This window comes from Oryctolagus cuniculus, chromosome 1, assembly GCF_051225735.1.
Source record: "Oryctolagus cuniculus isolate XC-2025 breed Fujian yellow rabbit chromosome 1, ASM5122573v1, whole genome shotgun sequence".
NCBI lineage: Eukaryota > Metazoa > Chordata > Mammalia > Lagomorpha > Leporidae > Oryctolagus > Oryctolagus cuniculus.
In genome coordinates, this window is record NC_142867.1 from 30,239,297 (window position 1) to 30,259,279 (window position 19,983).

Below are 19,983 nucleotides of genomic sequence, written 5' to 3' on the forward strand. Positions count from 1 at the left end.
TGAGACCTAATAACAGAGAGAAATTTTGCTTTCTCCAAAGTCAAATTTAAGAAAAGGTCTCGTCTTTTATTGTTAGATTTAAAACAAACATTTCCAGACCCCTTACAATGATTATATGCATAGAATATACATATTTATATGCACATTCATATACAATAAAGTCTGACTATTATCCTGCTCTACCTTATGGACTGATTCTCGCCATAGAAATTGGTTCACATAATGAATCCCAAGTGCAGTGCAAGCTGCTCCCCAGGGGACCTGGTATCTCACTCACCCAGAACACTGAAGGCTATGGCAGTGTGTGGCTGATGGGCAGGGTGATTGCTGGCATCAAGCACATCAGCAACCTGTGCTGGCTATGAACATGAAGTGAAAAAGAGCTTGGGACCAAAACCTGGGGAAGATCAGTAAGGCTGTCCCTCTTCCTTTTCATGAATCTGGCTACCATTTGAGCTCATTAAAGTAGGCCTAACTACCCATTCTCCCTGCCCCCAAATCTGCTTGCACTGGTTCACTGATATACACAACAAATTACCTTCAATGTGTCCTTTCAGGAAAGGCTAGACTTGCATTTCAGGCACACAATTCATTCTGACCAAAACATTCTATCTGCTGCATGAATGCAAAAACATATGCACACACACAGGGCATCCCTCATTTCCTCTGGAGTAATGGAAGCCTGGGCAACACTTTTAAGTATTCATTTTCCACCATAAATTAGAATGGAGCATCAAAAACACCAGTGACATCTGCACAGATGCAAAATGTATTCATTATGGTTGGTGCTACTACAATGAAAGGAAATGCATTCATAATAGCAGGACATTTGAAATAATGTGTTGCTGGCTTCTGTGTCTGTTAAGAGCAATAATGAAACAGGAATGGGTTATGTAAATTAAAAGGTGTAATAAGGGTATGGGATGGCTTCAAGGCTGTGGGCAATGTCAGTGAGATGACACATTCTCTGGATCCACAGAGAAAGTTCTGGTTCAGGTGTGGGAAATGCCCAGCCCACGGGGCATATAAGGCCCACAGAATCATTTGGTCTGGCCCTGCAAAGGCAATAATTGGAAGGACTCAAAATTCAAAACATCTACAGCAGGGTAATTTTTTAGTTGATAATTTTTGTATGACCTGTGAATAATGTAAATATCCAAATGACCCTTGGCAGAAAAAGGTTCCCTAGCCCTGAAAAAGAATTTTTAAAAAAGAGGCGAGTGCCTGGGATTTGGCCCCAGCTCTGCTTCTGATTACAGTTTCCAGCTAATATGCATCCCGGGAAGCAGCAGGTGACGGCAGGTTTCTCCACTCATGTGGGAGACCCAGATTTTGTTCTGGGCTTTTGTCTTCAACCTGGATCAACCCTGGCTATTAGAGCCATTTGAGGAGTGAATCTGCAGAAGGAAGATCTCTTCCAAATCACATAAAATATACTCTTTAAATGTTTTAAATGTTTAAAAATTTTTTTGCAGTTATGTTACCTCTAAATAAATATATGACTGATTTAAGGCATTATGTAGCTCTGTAAAACTCAGTTTCTTTTCCTGTAGGGTTAATAATACCTATTCTTCCTACCTTATAAATTTGTTATACTGAGCAAATGAAATTGTATGTTTGGATGATTCTGATTGCTGTCATTCCCAATGCACTTTTTTTTTTTTTTTTTTGACAGGCAGAGTTATACATTTAAAGAGAGAGAGAGAAAGGTCCTCCCTCCGCCGGTTCACCCACCAAATGGCCGCTATGGCCGGCGCGCTGTGCCGATCCGAAGCCAGGAGCCAGGTGCTTCCTCCTGGTCTCCCAGGTGGGTGCAGGGCCCAAGCACCTGGGCCATCCTCCACTGCACTCCCGGGCCACAGCAAAGAGCTGGACTGGAAGAGGAGCAACCGGGACAGAATCCGGCGCCCCAACCGGTACTAGAACCCGGGGTGCCTGCACTGCAGGCAGAGGATTAGCCTATTGAGCTGCGGCACTGGCCCTCAATTCACTTTCTTTGTTGTCTTCTACTATGGAGTGTAGAAGGGCTGAAGTGCTTGCCTATTCAGCATACACTGCAATGAGGGGTGGCCATGAAGCCCTTCACACACGACACACAGGGTTAAGTCTTCTGGTTTGGCAGTGGTGGTGGCAGGCGTTCTTGGGAAAGCATTTCTTCTGATTAACAGACATGGCCTTTCTGACTCCTTCTTCATCCTTGAACGTGGTTATACAACCCATCCAACGTAGGTCTTTTTCAATCATGAGGCAACAAAGCATGAAGGAAAAGCCCAGGGAATTTCAGAGACAGAAGGCAGTCCTGACATCATTAGCGACTGAACCAAAGCTAGCAGTCACCTCCCTCCAAACTTATTCTGTGAAACAAACATTTATTTGCTTAAGCTACCAGATTTTTAAGATACCAGATTTTTCTATAACTCAAAGCTGAACACAATTTTAACTACTACAGTGCATAAGTACTCTGGAGAATTAAAATCCCCATTACTTAAAGAATATAATCTTTCCTCTGCCAAGAATTTCATTCCTTTGGATCCACCTGGCTAATTTATATATATTCTTTAAGACTGAGGTTTAGTAGTATCTCCTCTAGGATGTTTTCCAAGACCCTATCCCCAGTTGAACTAGTGTTTCCTTCACCCCCTGGATCTCTCACAGCACTCCATAACCACCTCTTTGAGTACATGTTATACTGTTTAATAATTATCCATTTGCCTCTCTTTGACTCATTAGGTGCTTAAAAATGTCTCAATAGCAAGGATTCTTGTTTTAGTCATTAAAACTTTTCCTAGCACTTGGTAGAGCATCTCCACATAGTTGATAACTAAGAATCTGTTGAAATAGTAGATAAACCAATGAAAGACGGGCCTGGAGCTGCGGCTCACTTGGTTAATCTTCCGCCTGTGGCGCCAGCATCCTATACAGGCTCCGGGTTCTAGTCCCGGCTGCTCCTTTTCCAGTCCAGCTCTCTGCTGTGGCCCGAGAGGGCAGTGGAGGATGGCCCAAGTGCTTAGGCCCCTACACCCGCATGGGAGACTGGGAAGAAGCTCCTGGCTTCAGATCAGCGTAGCTCCGGCGTGGTGGCCATCCATTGAGTGAACCAATGGAAGGAAGACCTTTCTCTCTGTCTCTCTCACTGTCTGTAACTCTACCTGTCAAATAAATAAATAAAATCTTAAAAAAAATGAAAGAATGATCTGAAATGGCATGAAGTAAATGATAGCCATATTATTTATTCATATTTTTGAAGCATTGAAGGCAGTTTTCTAATTCCTGTTACTACTTTCAGGGACTCTACACTGGGAAAGCATAGGCCCAGGTTGTGATTTTTCTAACTTTACAAATTACTTCAGGGGCTGGCATTGTGGCACAGTAGGTAAAGGTGCTGCCTGCAACACTGTCATCCATATTGGCACCGGTTTGTGTCCTGGCTGCTTCACTTTCGATTCAGCTCCTTGCTAATGTGCCTGGGAAAAGCAGCAAAAGATGGCCCAAGTGCTTGGACCCTGCACTCATGAATCTCCCAGCTCCTGGTTTCAGCCTGGCCCAGCACTGGCTACTGCAGCCACCTGGGGAATAAACCAGCAGATGGAAGATTTCTCTCTCTCTCTGTCTCTCCATTTCTATAACTCTTTCAAAATAAATAAATAAATCTTTAAAAATTACTCCACGTGATCCTTGTTTGAATTCATGACACTTTTCTATTAGTCTACCACAAAAACAATTTTCTTTCTTTTTTTGTTAAAGAATTCACCTTTTGTGATAACCAAAGATATCTTGGAAATAACCCCATATGGCATCAAAAGAAATGTCTACATGATCCAGTGGCTCCATTCTGAGGCATCAGTTCCAGTGTGTGATAGGCTCCATAGGCTTCCCGCTAATGCTGGCATATCTGGGTTCCAACCATCCCCAAATGCAGTAAGTAGATATTCAGGCTGAGCCTAAAGTGTGTGGTTCCCTGCTAGGAAACAGATGTATCTTTCATGTCCTCTTCTTTCCTCCTATAAAACCAGCTGTCTCTGGGACTTTTCTAGACCACACAGCCTTGAAGTAAAGGCTATCATACTCAGAAAGATACCAGCAATACACATAATATAGCATTACCACACTGATCATAAATCAGAAGTCTAAAAGGTGAAGTAGTCTGCCACAGGTCTGAGCTCCATTCTGTACCTTTGCCTGCAACACTCCCTAAATCCATTATTGCCTGGCTGGCTCCTTAGTTCAGTCAAGTTTCAAGTCAGAAATAGTCTCCTGAGCCCTTCTTTGAACATCTTCCATACCATATGAGGCCATTTCAAAATGTTCATGGAAAATGGAATTAAAAGAGAAGTTTAGTTGGGTGTGATAATTTTTTGAAATTATGCATAGTTTTTTCATAATATGAATTTTCCAGGAACTTTTGTAATTTATTTATTTGAGAGACAGAGAAAGAGAACTCCCATCCACTGGTCCACTCCCCAAATGTACACAGTGGCAGAGACCAAAGACAGAAGCAAAATCCAAGACTCCTACTTGGGTGGCAGGAACTCATTTAAGCAGTCATCACTGCCTCTCAGGGTCTGCATTAGCAGAAAGTTGGGGTCAGGAGTCAGAGGCAGGTGTCAAACCCAGGTACTCTGATATGGGATGTGGGCATCTTAACCGCTAAGCCGAACACCTACCCCTCATAAATTTTCTTAAGACCCTTGAATGCTTGGATTTCCAACTTTTTCTGTACTAAGACATGATGATTCCATTTTCCATGAACTTTTTAATGTACTTTTGTATCTATACTAGCTACTTCTCCCCTAAACCTTTTCTACTAGATCACCCTGTTTATTTCCTTGCCTACATGGCTATCTAAAATCATCTTGTTGATTAAATGGCTTATTAGTTGTATTGTCTATCTTTTCCCACCAGAATTAAGTTCTACCAAAGGAGGTTTTGATTTGTTCACTCTGTATTCTTAACACCAACAGCTATGCCTGGCATAATGTAGGTGCTTAATAAATATGTGCTGAAAATGAGTAAGAAGAAAGAATGCAGGGAGTGTATGGCCAGCACTGCGGCTCAATAGGCTAATCCTCCACCTTGTGGCGCCGGCACACCGGGTTCTAGTCCTGGTCAGGGTGCCGGATTCTGTCCCGGTTGCCCCTCTTCCAGGCCAGCTCTCTGCTGTGGCCCGGGAGTGCAGTGGAGGATGGCCCAAGTCCTTGGGCCCTGCACCCGCATGGGAGACCAGGAGAAGCACCTGGCTCCTGGCTTCGGATCAGCGCAGCGCACCGGCCGCAGCGGCCATTGGAGGGTGAACCAATGGTAAAGGAAGACCTTTCTGTCTCTCCCTCACTGTCCACTCTGCCTGTCAAAAAAAAAAAAAAAAAAAAAAAAAAGAGAATGCAGGGAGTGTTTACTCCATAAATGCATTTTGCTCACTTTCAGCTTCTTTTGGGAATGGGGATCAGGATGGGACTGATGGATACTACGTATGCTTAGGGATGCTGAGTTTGGCTTTGGAGACTAGGTGGAATTGGGGAAACAGCCAGAGTCCTTGTCCTGTTATTTACCACATGTATGAGAACTGGAACACATCCCTTTGCCTCTCTGAGTTTCAGATGCATCATCTCTATAGTAAGTTGTTTCTGAGGATCACTGTGATGATATATAGCAAATAAGTAAGTTCCCTCTGCCTGCCTGTCCCTTAAAGCTATAAAAAGAAGCAACCAGGAGCTTCAGGAAAGTTGTCTAGCTGGCGCCGCGGCTCACTAGGCTAATCCTCCACCTTGTGGCGCCAGCACACTGGGTTCTAGTCCCGGTCGGGGCGCCGGATTCTGTCCCGGTTGCCCTCTTCCAGGCCAGCTCTCTGCTGTGGCCAGGGAGTGCAGTGGAGGATGGCCCAAGTGCTTGGGCCCTGCACCCCATGGGAGACCAGGAGAAGTACCTGGCTCCTGCCTTCGGATCAGCGCGGTGCGCTGGCCGCAGCGCGCCGGCCGCGGCTGCCATTGAAGGGTGAACCAACGGCAAAGGAAGACCTTTCTCTCTGTCTCTCTCTCACACTGTCCACTCTGCCTGTCAAAAAATAAAAAAATAAAATAAAAAAAAAAGAAAGTTGTCTAATGCTCTTTCCTAATCCAGCAGTTGCCTTACCAACTACTTTCACTCAAGCTGCTGCATAAAGGAGTCTAGTCATAGGTCAATTCCTAAGTATAGTCTCAAAACACTAAGCACTAGTCTAGTTGCAAGAATATTAGATTAATTCCTTTCTTTTCAACATTATCAACTTTGAAAGAGCTGATGCTACGTCCCAGAAGTAATATTATAAATCCATTTTTAAAGAACTATGTATGCTGATTCTGACACATGTGTTTCCTCTGATCTCAAGAAGACCTGGGCATTCAAAGCCATCAAAAGTCTGTGGCTCCCAGGCCTGCTGGAAACACTCAGAGAATTTCTTGGCTACAGTTTTGTTTTGTTTTAAGCATTTATTTAAAAGGGACAGTGACGGAGGCAGGAGGTGGAGGGCTGGGAGATGGAGAGAAAGAATTCTATCCTTGGCTGGCGCCGCGGCTCACTAGGCTAATCCTCTGCCTTGCGGCGCCGGCACACTGGGTTCTAGTCCCGGTCGGGGCGCCGGATTCTCTCCTGGTTGCCCTTCTTCCAGGCCAGCTCTCTGCTGTGGCCAGGGAGTGCAGTGGAGGATGGCCCAAGTGCTTGGGCCCTGCACCCCATGGGAGACCAGGAGAAGTACCTGGCTCCTGCCTTCAGATCAGTGCGGTGCGCCGGCTGCAGCGCGCCGGCCGCGGCGGCCATTGGAGGGTGAACCAACGGCAAAGGAAGACCTTTCTCTCTGTCTCTCTCTCACACTGTCCACTCTGCCTGTCAAAAAAAAAAAAAAAAAAAAAAAAAAAAAAAAAAAAAAAAAAAGAAAGAAAGAAAGAAAGAAAGAAAGAAAGAAAAGAAAAGAAAAGAAAAGAAAAGAAAAGAAAAGAAAAGAATTCCATCCACTGGTTAACAGAGATCTTCTGTCCCCAAATGCCCATCAACAGCTCAGGATGGGTCAAGCTGAATCCAGGAGCCAGAGAACTCCATCTGGATCTCCCACATGGATGGCAGGAACCCAAGTACTTGGGCCATCATCTACTGCCCTTCAGACACATTAGCAGGGAGTTCGGTCAGGAGCATGGAGACAGGACCCGACCTCAGGCACTACAAGGTGGAGGCTTAATCTGCTGCACCACAATGCCTGTCCTCAATCACAGCTTTCTGTCCATTTAAACATACCTACCTAATTTTTTATACTCAGTTCACGCTACCTATTCATTTGCTCATTCAACAGGCATCAGATGAGAGCTAACAGCACTAAAGATAAGTCATCAGATATTGGGCAGTTATAGGTTATGGACCATAACCTTATCTCTTATGATTATTGGGTCATCCAATCCTCTTTTCATCCCTTAAGCACTATGATTATCTCCATTTTACAGAAAAGAAAACTGAACTTTAGTTAACATAAACTACCTGAGTGGTCAATAAATGGTAGAAAGTACTTTAGCCTAGGACCTTCTGATGCCAAACCTCATGTTGTTTATTATACTCTAGCAAGTAAATCCAGAACATGTACTTGGTACCTATCAGGTGCTAGATGTCTTCATTAATTAAAAAGAAACAAAGCTAGGCTATAACCTCCTTTAGGTGGAGAACACTTTCTTATTCTTCCTGCTATTCTCAGTTTCTAAAATAATGCTAATAATGTTTGTTGAATTAACAAGAAAATGGCTCCTGTTCTCAAAGACACAGTAGAGCCAAACACAAGTTTACATGAAAAATCTAAAAGATCATCCAAAAGATGAAAAGACCAAGACTCAAAACTGTACAGGATACAGAAGCAGGAGTGATCACAGCCAGGAAATGAACTTTACTCTACAGTCAAGCAGTAACACAGTCTGGCATCACAAACTCAAATGCTTACAATGGCCTGATAGGGAACACACGTGAACAAACCAGGCCAGGTAAAGGCTGTGTAAACTGGAAAGCACATGCTGCCATCTAAGTAACAACTCAGCTCCAGTTGGTCAGAGTCAGGGAGAAATGTAGATTCAGTACTGCCATGACTTGTGAATTTTCAAAATAAGTTGAAAAGTTTGACTTTTTGGTGTTAAAATCTTCAAATTTTTTAAATGCTGGTTAGTAAATCATAAAATAAAAATAACCAAAGAAAACACATCCTTAGGAAAGATTTGGCAGATGCCCTAATGGTTTGCAGTCTTTAGATTTGATTGTATTTAATAATCTTACCATAAAGGATCCTAGTTTTTTTCCCAAAAGCTTCAGAATTTTAGTCTTTGCATAACGAACAGCATTTTTGAATATTTAATTAGTTTTCTTATATCAATTAAATACATCAATGACAAATCAGGTCACCACAGGACAAAAAGAGTTAACATTAACTCTACCCTAAGCAAAGAAACTTGGCATTTTTGTTACTGAGGGTAAATTTGTTGCAGATAGGGGCAGGGGTTTGGCCCAGTGGTTAAGATGCTCACTCTGCCTTATCAGAGATGCCTGGGTTCAAGTCCTGGCTTCACTTCTAATTCCAGATTGATGCTAATGTGCACCCCTGGGAAGCCAGCAGGTGATGGCTCACGCACCCATGTAGGAAGCCTGGATTGACTTTGTATTTCCTGGTTTTGGACTGACCCAACCCTGGTTGTTTTGGGCATTTGGGGAGTTAACCAGCAGGAATTAATTTCAAAATATTTTAGCATCAAAACAAACTTGTACTAACTTGCTATAACATATTTGAAAAGTACCTGCTTAAGGCAGTAAGGAGGATAGCAGTTTACAAAAAGCCCTTTTGTAATTTTAACAAGAATTCTGTTAAATTTGAAGCAAAAATGAATATAAAATGGTGATGCTTGGGTGAAAGAATGATGAAATCATTAATGATTTATGAAGAGTGCATGGGGCAATGCCCTCAAAGAAATCAGCAAAGTACAAATGGGTAGGTTGTTGTAAGAATGGACAAGATGTGTCCAGCAATGTGGCATAGTGGGTAAAGCCTCTGCATGCAGTATTGGCCTCCCACATGGATGCTGGTTCGAGTCCCAGCTGCTCCACTTCAATCCAGCTCTCTGCTATGGTCTGGGAAAGCAGCATAAGATGGCCCAAGTCCTTGGGCCCCTGCACCCATGAGGGAGACCTGGAAGAAGCTTCAGGCTCCTGGCTTCAGATTGGCCCAGCTCCAGTGACTGTGGCTATTTGGAGTATGAGCCAGCAGATGGAAGACTTCCCTCTCTCTGCCTCTGTAACTCTGCCTTTCAAATGAATAAATAAATCTTAACAAAGAAAGAAAGAAAGGACAAGATGATGCTGAAGATGAAGATTGCAGGATAGAACATCTGCATCAATTTGTGAGGACAAAAATTAATATTTTTTGTGCCCTAAATGAAGAATACTGATGATTAACTGCAGGTGTACTAGGCAACACCACAGACATTTCAACTGGCTCAGGTTATACAATTCTGATTGAAAAATTAAAGTGCAACAAACTTTCAGCTCAATGGATATCAAAATTGTTGTACCCCAGATCAACTGCAGGCAAGAGCAGAGCTTTCCGTGGAAATTTCAAACAAGTGGGATCCTGAAACATTTCTTTGAAGAACTGGAACAGGATATGAAAGATTATTTTTGCTAATAAGATCCTGAACACAAAGCATAACCAAAGCAATGGCTATCAAGAGGCAGAAGTGGTCCAGTCAAAATACAAGCAGAGCAAGCAAAAGCGAAGGTCATGGCAACAGTTTTCTGGGAAGATCATGAAATTTTGATTGCTGACTTTCTGGATGGCCAAGAAATGGTAACATCTCTTTATGATGTTCAAAGGAAGTTAGCCAAAGTTTTAGCAGATTAATGCAAAGGAAAGCTTCTCGCTATGATTCCTTCTCTACTACATAATGCCCTTGCTCATTCCTTTCATCAAACAATGGCAATTTTAAAAGAGTTTCTATGGGAAGTCATTAGGCATCTATCTGAGGAGTCCTGATTTGGCTCCTTCTGACTTCTTTTTGCCCCTAATTTGAAAGAACCTTTAAAGCGCAATCCCTTTCTTCAGTTAAAAAGGCTACATTGACATGGTTAAATTCCCCAAAACTTCAATTCTTTAGGGATGTACTAAACAACTAGTAATTACTTAAAAACATGTCATGAAGTCAACAAAGATTATAGAGAAACAACATTTATATCTTCTTTGATTCCATTTTCCACAAATTTTTAGAATGTTTCTTGTATTGCTAGACTCCATACTAAATCACATGCTTGCCCTATAACCTGCATTGTGTAGATGTGAAATCTCAAGTTCACAGAGGTTAAGTGATTTCAAGTGGGATTAGATTTTTTCACATTTTTCTAATTTCAAAGCCCATGATTTTACTCTTCATCAAGTTGCCTCACAAGTAGCAATCACAATGAAAGAACATTATTAAAATAAGTTTTCCTACTATTTACACCACAGCACAGAGATATAATACAACCACAGAAAAGGCAAAAAAAAAAAAAAAAAAAAGAAAAGAAAGAAAAAAAAGAAAAAGAAAAGAGCTGGCAGTACCTTCATGCTCTTTAATATTCTATCTTGGAGTAGAACAGCAGCACTGAGTATTACCTGCTGCATACCCAACCTGTGACTGACAGAGAAGGGACAGAGGAAGTGACCTTCTTTGTTCTTTCTCACATTCAAGTAAAGATGATCCTGAGTTAACACATCTGTCAGGGTCTGTATTTTTTTCTAACACTATATAACTAGAAAAAGTATACAGATATCAGCCCACTTAACACAGTATGACTAAAATAGTGTCAGCTCAAAAATAAAATGAAAGGTCCTCTGTCATACACAGGAGCCATGATGATATGCCCAATGTAGGAGGTCACACTATCTTCCATTATACCTTTCATTCAAGGAACTCTAAGTGCTTGAACATGGCCACCTAACTCAACAACAAGTAATTAACAGGAGACACATTGGCTGGGTTTTCTTGCAATGGTGATTAAAAAACTCTGTAATGCTGGGACCAACGTAGTATAAGGGCAAGCTGGAATTTAAGGGAAGAGGAGAGACTCAGTAAACAGAGGAGACTGCTCTACAGAGCCAGAAGAAAGAGGCAAAGAAAAGAAAGGAAACTGAGAGAGCATCTCTGGTACTAATCAACTCCCACCCTTGTCTCCACTGGGCACAGAAATACTTTTTGATTGGGTCCTGTAACACACACAATATCCTTTACACAACCCCGTGTCACACAACTAGCCTAGCTGGATTTGATTCTTATAACTAAACAGCTGCTGATGAAAACAGTATGAACCAGGAGAAACGACATAAACTAGCTCAAAGAGTAGATGACGGGGATTCCAAAACAGCTGAATAGGGAAAAAATGTGCTGATTTTGACCAGGGGAAGATAGCAGAAGAAAAGCAGAGGAAGCATATGCCCAGGAAAATGTTGGAGAGAGTCTGCAGTGGAAATTCTACAGAAGGTAGAGGGACAATGTGGAGCAGTGTGGAAAGAGCAGACGCACAGCAGCAAGCCGGGACACCACACACGACTCCCACAGCTAGGGGCTGGGGGAGACACCAGCTCCTACGAGAGAGCTGAGAGCAGCCTGTGGCAGCCTGTGTCATCGCTGATTTGCACGAGGAAGAACCTTACAGACAACATGACTTTGAGTATGGCCTATAGCCCTGGTTGGGGGCAGGTACCCATCTAACCCAGCAAAGGAAAAGCACATTTATTCTTCCCCAAACCCTCACAAAAGAGAAAATTCAAATGGTCCTGCATGAGAAAAAAAATGCTCAGATCACTAGCCATCAGGGAAATGCAAATCAAAACCACATGAACTTTCATTCACTCAGAATGGCTCTCATACAGAAATCAAAAAACAATAAATGCTGGCAAGGATTGGGGAAAAAGGTACCCTAATCCACTATTGTTGGGAATGCAAAATAGTACAGCCATTGTGGAAAATAGTATGGAGATTCCTCAGAAATAGGGAAACAGATCTACCAAACAAACCATCCATCCCACTCCTGGGAATTTACCCAAACAAAATGAAATCAGCATATGAAAAAGGTATCTGCAGCCCCATGTTTATTGCAGCTCAATTCACAATCACTAAGATAGGAATCAACCCAGATGTCTATCAACAGACGACTGGATAAAGAAAATGTGGTATGTATACACACACACACACACACACACACAGAGTATGGACTACTACTCAGTCATAATAAAGGATGAAACCTGTCTTCTGCAACAAAATGGATGCAATTGGAAACTATTATACTTAGTGAAATAAGCCAGTCCCAAAAAGACAAATACCTTGTTTTCCCTGACCTGTGTTAACTAATAGAGTACAAAAGCTGTAATGTATGTGAGTGAAATTGACATTTTGAGAATTATTATTTTCAGCCCTTTTCTCTACTGCTGAGGAACAGTTTTTTTTTTTCTTTTGTCAAATTGTTTACTTAGTGGAGGGTTAATCTTAAGATTATAAAATAAACTGAAATTATGTCATTATAAAAAAAATAAAGAGTAGATGGCTAAAAAAAAAAACAAAAAAAAACAAAAAAACTATATCTGCAGCTGGCGTTGTGGTGTAGCAGGTTAAGCTACCACCTGTAATGCCCGCATCCCATAGGGCACTGGTTTGTGTTCCAGCTGTCCCACTTCTGATCCAGCTCTCTGTTAATGTGTCTGGGAAAGCAGTGGAGAATAGCCCAAGTGCTTGGAACCTTGCCATCCATATGGGAGACTCGGATGGAGTTCCAGGCTCCTGGTTTTGGCCTGCCCCATTCCTGGCCATTGTGGTCATTTGGAGAGTGGACCAGATGGAAGCTCTATTCCTCTCTGGCTCTCCTTCTCTTTGTAACTCTTTCAAATAAACAAAAAAATAAATAAATCTTTGGGAAAAAAAATCTCTTTTTATCAGATTGCACAGAGGAGAGAATGAATGAATGAACATTATTTTTAAGACTGAAAATTTGGCCGGCACCGTGGCTCACTAGGCTAATCCTCCACCTGTGGTGCCAGCACCCCGGGTACTAGTCCCAGTTGCTCCTCTTTCAGTCCAGCTCTCTGCTGTGGCCCGGGAGGGCAGTGGAGGATGGCCCAAGTACTTGGGCTCTGCACCCACATGGGAGAACGGGAGGAAGCACCCAGCTCCTGGTTTTGGATCTGCGCAGCGCTGGCCGTGGCGGCCATTAGGGGAGTGAACCAATGGAAGGAAGACCTTTTTCTCTCTCTCTTTCTCACTGTCTATAACTCTCTCTGTCTCTCTCTCTCTAACTCTGCCTGTCAAAAAATATATTAAAAAAATACTGAAAATTCCTGAGTTACAGCTGTCACAGAATACATCCAGTTTATTTCTATTATGTCCATGCTTTTTAGAACCAGAAGGCTAAATGCTGGAAAAGCTCTCTTATAAAACAAAGCAGGATTCCAACAAAATACCTAAATAGTGATGTAATACACAATTTCCCCTGTGAACCATAGTTCAAAATCTCTTTTTAACTGAAAGAGCTTACCTATTACGATGTCCATATTCTGTCCTCCCCCAATCAACTCACTATTGTTTAGCTCTGTTCATTCACTGATCTGAAGGATTCAATATCTGAGATCTTCTCTGATGCTCCAAGAACAACCACTTTCTCCTCTGCCTCTCCTAGCACTTAACACATTTCTCTATATTTCTGACACCATATATAATTCTCTGCTCATGAATTTCATTTCTCAACTCGAGTATAAGACTCTCAAGTCCAGGGCCCACATTTATTCTTTAGCTCTGCTATGTCTCGCTGTGTGTCTTGTGGAATAAACCAATACCCATTAGCTCCATCTCATAAAAAAGGTACTGGAAACAATTAAGGTCTAAAATTGTTCTGTAACAAATCAACTAGGGTTGCAACTATGGATACAAACAGTTTAGCTATTTCAACTGAGTTAGCCTTCATTTTAGTAACAACAGAAAAAGTATCAGTATCTTTTTTTTTTTTTTTGACAGGCAGAGTGGACAGTGAGAGAGAGAGAGAGAGAGAGAGAGAAAGGTCTTCCTTTGCCATTGGTTCACCCTCCAATGGCCACCGTGGCCGGCGCGCTGCAGCCGGCGCACCGCACTGATCCGAAGGCAGGAGCCAGGTACTTCTCCTGGTCTCCCATGGGGTGCAGGGCCCAAGCACTTGGGCCATCCTCCACTACACTCTCTGGCCACAGCAGAGAGCTGGCCTGGAAGAAGGGCAACCAGGACAGAATCCGGCACCCCGATCGGGACTAGAATCCGGTGTGCCGGCGCCGCTAGGCAGAGGATTAGCCTATTGAGCCGCGGCGCAGGCCTCAGTATCTTTTGATACCATATCAATACTTATTAAACACTTGCCAGTTAAAAAGTTAAATTCCAGAGACAGGCATTTGGCCCAGCAGTGAAGATACCTGCATTCCATACTGAAGTACCTAGATCTGAGTTCCAATTTAGCTCCTAACTCCAGCTTCCTATGAATGTACACCATGGGAGACAGGCAGCAGATGGTGACTTTGGGTTCCTACCACTCATTTGGGAGACCTGAATTAACTCTTGGCTCCTGGCTTCAGCCTAGCCCAGCTCTTGGCTGTTGTAGGAATCTGGTGAGTGAAGTAGCATATGAGAGCTCTCTCCACACCTTCTAACTTCTTTGCTGTCTGCCTTTCAAATAATTTTTGAAGTTCATTTTTAAGTTATATTCCAGAACACTTTATAGGATATAGAACAGGAGTGAGTGACAATGACAAGGTATTTAGTACAATACAACTTTCCTCTTTAGGAGATACTCATACTGTATAAAAAAAAAGTAATACTAAAAAAGTCAGAGTAATCATTTAACTTAAAAAGAAATCAACTGAAAAAAGTACCAAACTCAGCATTTAAGCTCAAATGACTGAAACAGATCTGGATTGAGTTTCCTGGAAACACACTTAAGGGTCAAGCATATACTGGTTGATGGTAACTTAGCTTTGCAAGCTACTTCCGATGATGCAAGGAAAAAAATAATCTTCCTCCTCAATAACTGTACTTTCCTAATGGCAAAACTGAGGGAGGGGAACAGGAAGCCAGTAACAACTGTGAAGTGATTTTAAAAGGGCTCTGCTCAAGGTCATGGTGTCAGTTATTCATTGCATTATCTGATTAGGGCAGACATTTAGGGAACTAAATGGTGATCAAGGTACTACTTTTGCAGATGGAGACCCAATTAGTAAAGTATAGTACTGTCTTAGTACTGAGGCTATTGAACATACATCTTACTACCTCTTACACTAAGTCAAAGTTATCCAAATCTCAGGGAAGAAGTGACCTGAATTACTTCTAGTCACCGATAGAGAAGTTGGAACAAAGATCTGGATGGATCTACCAGAGGCAATGCCTTCCTAATCTGCTTCCTGCAATGGAGATCAGAAAGCAAAGGCCCATCCTGACTACAACAGGGTGAGTCAAGAAAGCAAAAGAGAGAAAGATATGTTGTCTTTTTGGTGCAGGGATTATTAAAACTTTAAACAACAGAGAAGTGGAGCCAAATGATTATCAGACTCTCATCTATCGGACAAGTTGCTTCTCTTCCCTTGTGAAGGAATGAGTTAAGTAAATAAGAGATATAGAAGCATGCCCTTAACAAGCAGGAAAAGTTGGCAAAATTTCTGATTTTGTAGCTATGTGCTAATAAGGGGAAATAAGGTTTCCCCCCCAAAATAGACTTCTGATACTTGTGAAGGTATTTTCAGACAGAGAAATGTGCTAGTAGAAGTATACAAAGATGCCAAGATAACCAAAGATACTCTATAAACATTGTGCATAAGGCCCTATTAGTCTCAGCACCTCAAGGTCCTATGTGTTTCCAAGGATCTGGTGTTAGAGAATAAATTTTGTCTCTTTTTAAGACTCACAACACAGCCAAGGAGAAACCGAGGGCTATGAGAAAAGACAAAAACAAACCAACAAACAAACCAACAAAACAGAACAGGCACAATTCAGTGGGTTCAGATAAATACAAAATGGAGTTGTTGTAACATCTTTCTTTCCAAACTAACTTCCTCCTCCTAGTGGTCTGTCGTCTCCCAGTATAAAAACCCAGGAGGCCAGCGCCAGCTAATCCTCTGCCTGTGGCGCCGGCACACCGGGTTCTAGTCCCAGTCGGGGCGCCGGATTCTGTCCCAGTTGCTCCTCTTCCAGAAGGTCAAGCTCTCTGCTGTGGCCCGGGAGTGCAGTGGAGGATGGCCCAAGTGCTTGGGCCCTGCACCCCATGGGAGACCAGGAGAAGCACCTGGCTCCTGGCTTCAGATCAGCGCAGCGCACCGGCCGCAGCGGCCATTGGAGGGTGAACCAACGGAAAAGGAAGACCTTTCTCTCTCTCTCTCTCTGTCCACTCTGTCAAAAACAAAAACAAAAACAAAAACCCAGGAATTTTAGAGCCAGTGATACAGCTGGATGAAATCATAAGTTTCACATCAAACTTGGTATTCTCATTTTACAAATGTTCAAACCCAGACCCAGAGAGGTTCAATGATTGTGTAAGTTGACCTAAGTAGTGCCAAAGGTACACCTGGAATCTTGACATAGCTCCATCCTTCTCCTTGATGCACCAAGTCCTCTATATTTTCCCACTCTTTGTTTCCTCCACCTACTCTTTTCTTCCCATTGCTCCTATTCTTATTTCTTATCCAAGTGTGGAACTTCAAGACTTTTGCGTCTGAAACTTCAGAACAATTTTCTAATAAAGCGGGCCTTCAGGATTTTTCTTTTCCCCACCTAAAATCATTTCTTACTCTGCTCCAACAATGATTCTCTGCCCTCCTGGGGTAGGCTGCATGGTTTTGTCATTGCTTTTCTTCATTTGCCAGCACACCCCACACAGAGGCTTTCCTTTAGTCTTGGTCTTATAATGAAGTAGGGAGCAAAGCTAAAGCTAATGGACATGGACACATAGTATGGGAGAAAACAAGCATTCGCTGTTTTCTATCAGATTACAGGGCTATTTGCATGGTCCATGCACTTAGAACAGCACATGGCACAAAGAAAGCAACATTTTTTTTTTTAAATGAAGAAATGAATCATCTCAGGCCTCATTGCAACTTTTTTTTTTTTTTTTTTTTTTTGACAGGCAGAGTGGATAGTGAGAGAGACAAAGGTCTTCCTTTGCCATTGGTTCACCCTCCAATGGCCGCCGCGGCTGGTGCGCTGCAGCCCCGCGCTGCGGCCGGCGCACCGCGCTAATCCGATGGCAGGAGCCAGGTGCTTCTCCTGGTCTCCCATGGGGTGCAGGGCCCAAGGACATGGGCCATCCTCTACTGCACTTCCCTGGCTACAGCAGAGCGCTGGCCTGGAAGAGGGGCAACCTGGACAGAATCCAGCGCCCCGACCAGGACTAGAACCCGATGTGCCGGCGCCGCAAGGCGGAGGATTAGCCTAGTGAGCCGTGGCGCTGGCCTGCAACTGTCTTTTGATACTATCATCTCCAATTTTCAGAAGGGAAAACTAAGGCTTAGAGAGTTTAAATAGTGGGGCTAAGGTTACACAGTTGGTGGTAAAGCCATAATTCAAGTGCTGGCATCCCATATAGGCACCATTCTAGTTCTGGCTGCTTCTCTTTCGATTCAGCTCTCTATGGCCTGGGAAAGCAGAAGATGGCCCAAGTAATTGGCCCTTGCACCTGCGTGGGGTACCCAAAAGAAGTCCTGACTCCTGATTCACCCAGCTCTGGCCATTGTGGCCATTTAAGGATTGAACCAGCAGATGGAAGATCTTTCTCTCCGTCTCTCCCTCTGTCTGTAACTCTACCTCTCAATAAATTTTTTTAAAAAAGCTGAAATTCAAAGTAGCTGGGAACTTCTGATATCAAAGCCACCTTAGAATTAGAAGAACTCTTATAACTGTTAGAGTTTGAAATAAACATTGGTTCTTACTTAAATATAATTCTCTGGTTATCTCATATATTATAACCTGACACTCATTCACCATTCCATCTTGGTTGTACAGAACTAGTGGACAAAGATTCCATCCTATCACAAACCCAAGAACCTGGTCAAAGCTCAATAAAAGAACTGTTCATTGATTGGCTGGTTTAAGGCAAAGGTCCACTCTCCTATCCTCAGGGAATCGGAAGTCTGGTTTGGGAACCTCTCACCTTGACTCAGTGCTCCAGAGGTGCAGAAACAGCCCCTGGCATTTGGGGACTGAATCAGCAGATGGAAGATCTCTGTGTGTCATTCTGCCTTTCAAACAGATAAGTAAATCTTTTTGAAAAAAAAAATAAGGTAAACATTATCACAGGGATGCTCAAAGTCTTGGTTACACAGTAGTACATGTAAGTAAATTACTGTACATTACTGTAGTACATGTACATAAATAGGTGGTTTTTCCTGGCTTTACAGGACCATGAAACCTGGGTTTAGAAAAATCAGTTGACAACTCAAATAATTAGCATTCAGCCTAATATGTCTGGGAACCCCTGCACTGGGGGGCTTCCCATTTAGAGCATCATGTGACATGCATTGTTCTAGTAGGCTGCTGGTTCTTTAAGCCTGAAGAGAGTTGAGCAGATACAAAACAAATGTATGTCCCTGAAATGGGGAGAAGAGATCATTCACTATACATCAGGCATCATAAAAACAGGAACTGTCTGTGGTTTTTTTTTCTACTATAGTTCCAACTCTAGTGCTGCCTGGCATATAGTACACATTTGACAACATCTGTTAAATAAATGGACAAAGAAATGGATCTTGCATAAGTGACAGAATACTCATGGAGATTTCAGAATGAGTGCCCACATATTTTCTATCTTTAATTATTTAAATTTCCATATCTAGACTTCTAGACAGTAGTTAATTTACTTTCTTAGAACAAAAGACTGAAAATCATCCCAACAGCCTTTTGCATCATGACCCTGTACTAATCTAGTAAGAGAAAGGTTACACTGCTTTTTGTTGATGAAAAGCACATTAATGAGATCACCTTGAAATAATCCCATCTCTATTATACAGGCAAAATTACATTTTCCAGCATAATTACTATGTGAGTTGAACTCCCAAATTTTTATATTGTTTCACTCACAAAAGCAACACTAACTTACGAGTTTGTCAAACTTCTGGAAAATTGAAGGCAAGCACTTACTTTTAAGAATATAAGATGATCAACCTATACTGATGTCTCATTCTGTCTTCCGCATATTTTCCTATCAGCCAGCAAGACTGTATAAGGCTTACTTTCTTTTTTATATATAAATTTTATTTATTTATTTGAGAGGCAGAGATACAGACAGTGAGAGGGGAGAGACATAGAGAAAGGTCTTCCATCACTGGTTCACTCCTCAAGTGGCTGACATGTCCGGAGCTGTGCCAATCAGAAGCCAGGAACCAGGAGCTTCTTCCGGGTCTCCCATGCAGGTGCATGGGCCCAAGCACTTGGGTCATCTTCCACTGCTTTCCTAGGCCATTAGCAGAGAGCTGGATCAGAAGTGGAGTAGCTGGGACTCGAACAAGTGCCCATATGGGATGCCAGCACTGCAGGCGGAGGAGTAACCTACCGTGGCACAGCACTGCCACCACAAGATTTACTTTCTTTTCTTTTCTTTTATGAACATAAATTTCCAAAGTACAGCTTATGGATTACAATAGCATCCCCCCCCCATAACTTCCCTCCCACCCACAACACTCCCCTCTCCAGCTCCCTCTCCCCTTCCATTCACATTAAGATTAATTTTCAATTATCTTTATATACAGAAGATCAATTTAGCATATATTAAGTAAAGATTTCAACACCCTGTGTGTGCACCCACACAGAAACACAAAGTGTAAAATACTATTTGAGTACTAATTATAGCATTAATTAATAAACACCTAAGAGTAATTGTGTATTAATTACAGAGTTCAACCAATAGTTTTAAGTAGAACATAAAAATACTAAAAGGGTAAAGTATTAAGTTCTTTTTTTTCTTTTTGTT

General features: G+C 42.4%; 1 protein-coding gene across 3 annotated transcripts in view; it reads right to left on the reverse strand.

Moving 5' to 3' along the window:
* Positions 1-19,983, reverse strand: part of TRIM44 (TRIM family member 44) — a 118,756-nt gene that overhangs the window by 34,628 nt on the left and 64,145 nt on the right. The window contains exon 5 of one of the 3 annotated variants that reach the window (XM_089309660.1): positions 19,302-19,467. The exons of the other annotated variants lie outside the window; for them this stretch is intronic. Within the exon in view, the coding sequence (XP_089165786.1) occupies positions 19,383-19,467 (85 nt within the window). The 3' untranslated portion in view covers positions 19,302-19,382. Of the gene's footprint in view, positions 1-19,301; positions 19,468-19,983 lie in introns of those variants that run through there. 3 annotated transcript variants of the gene reach the window in all.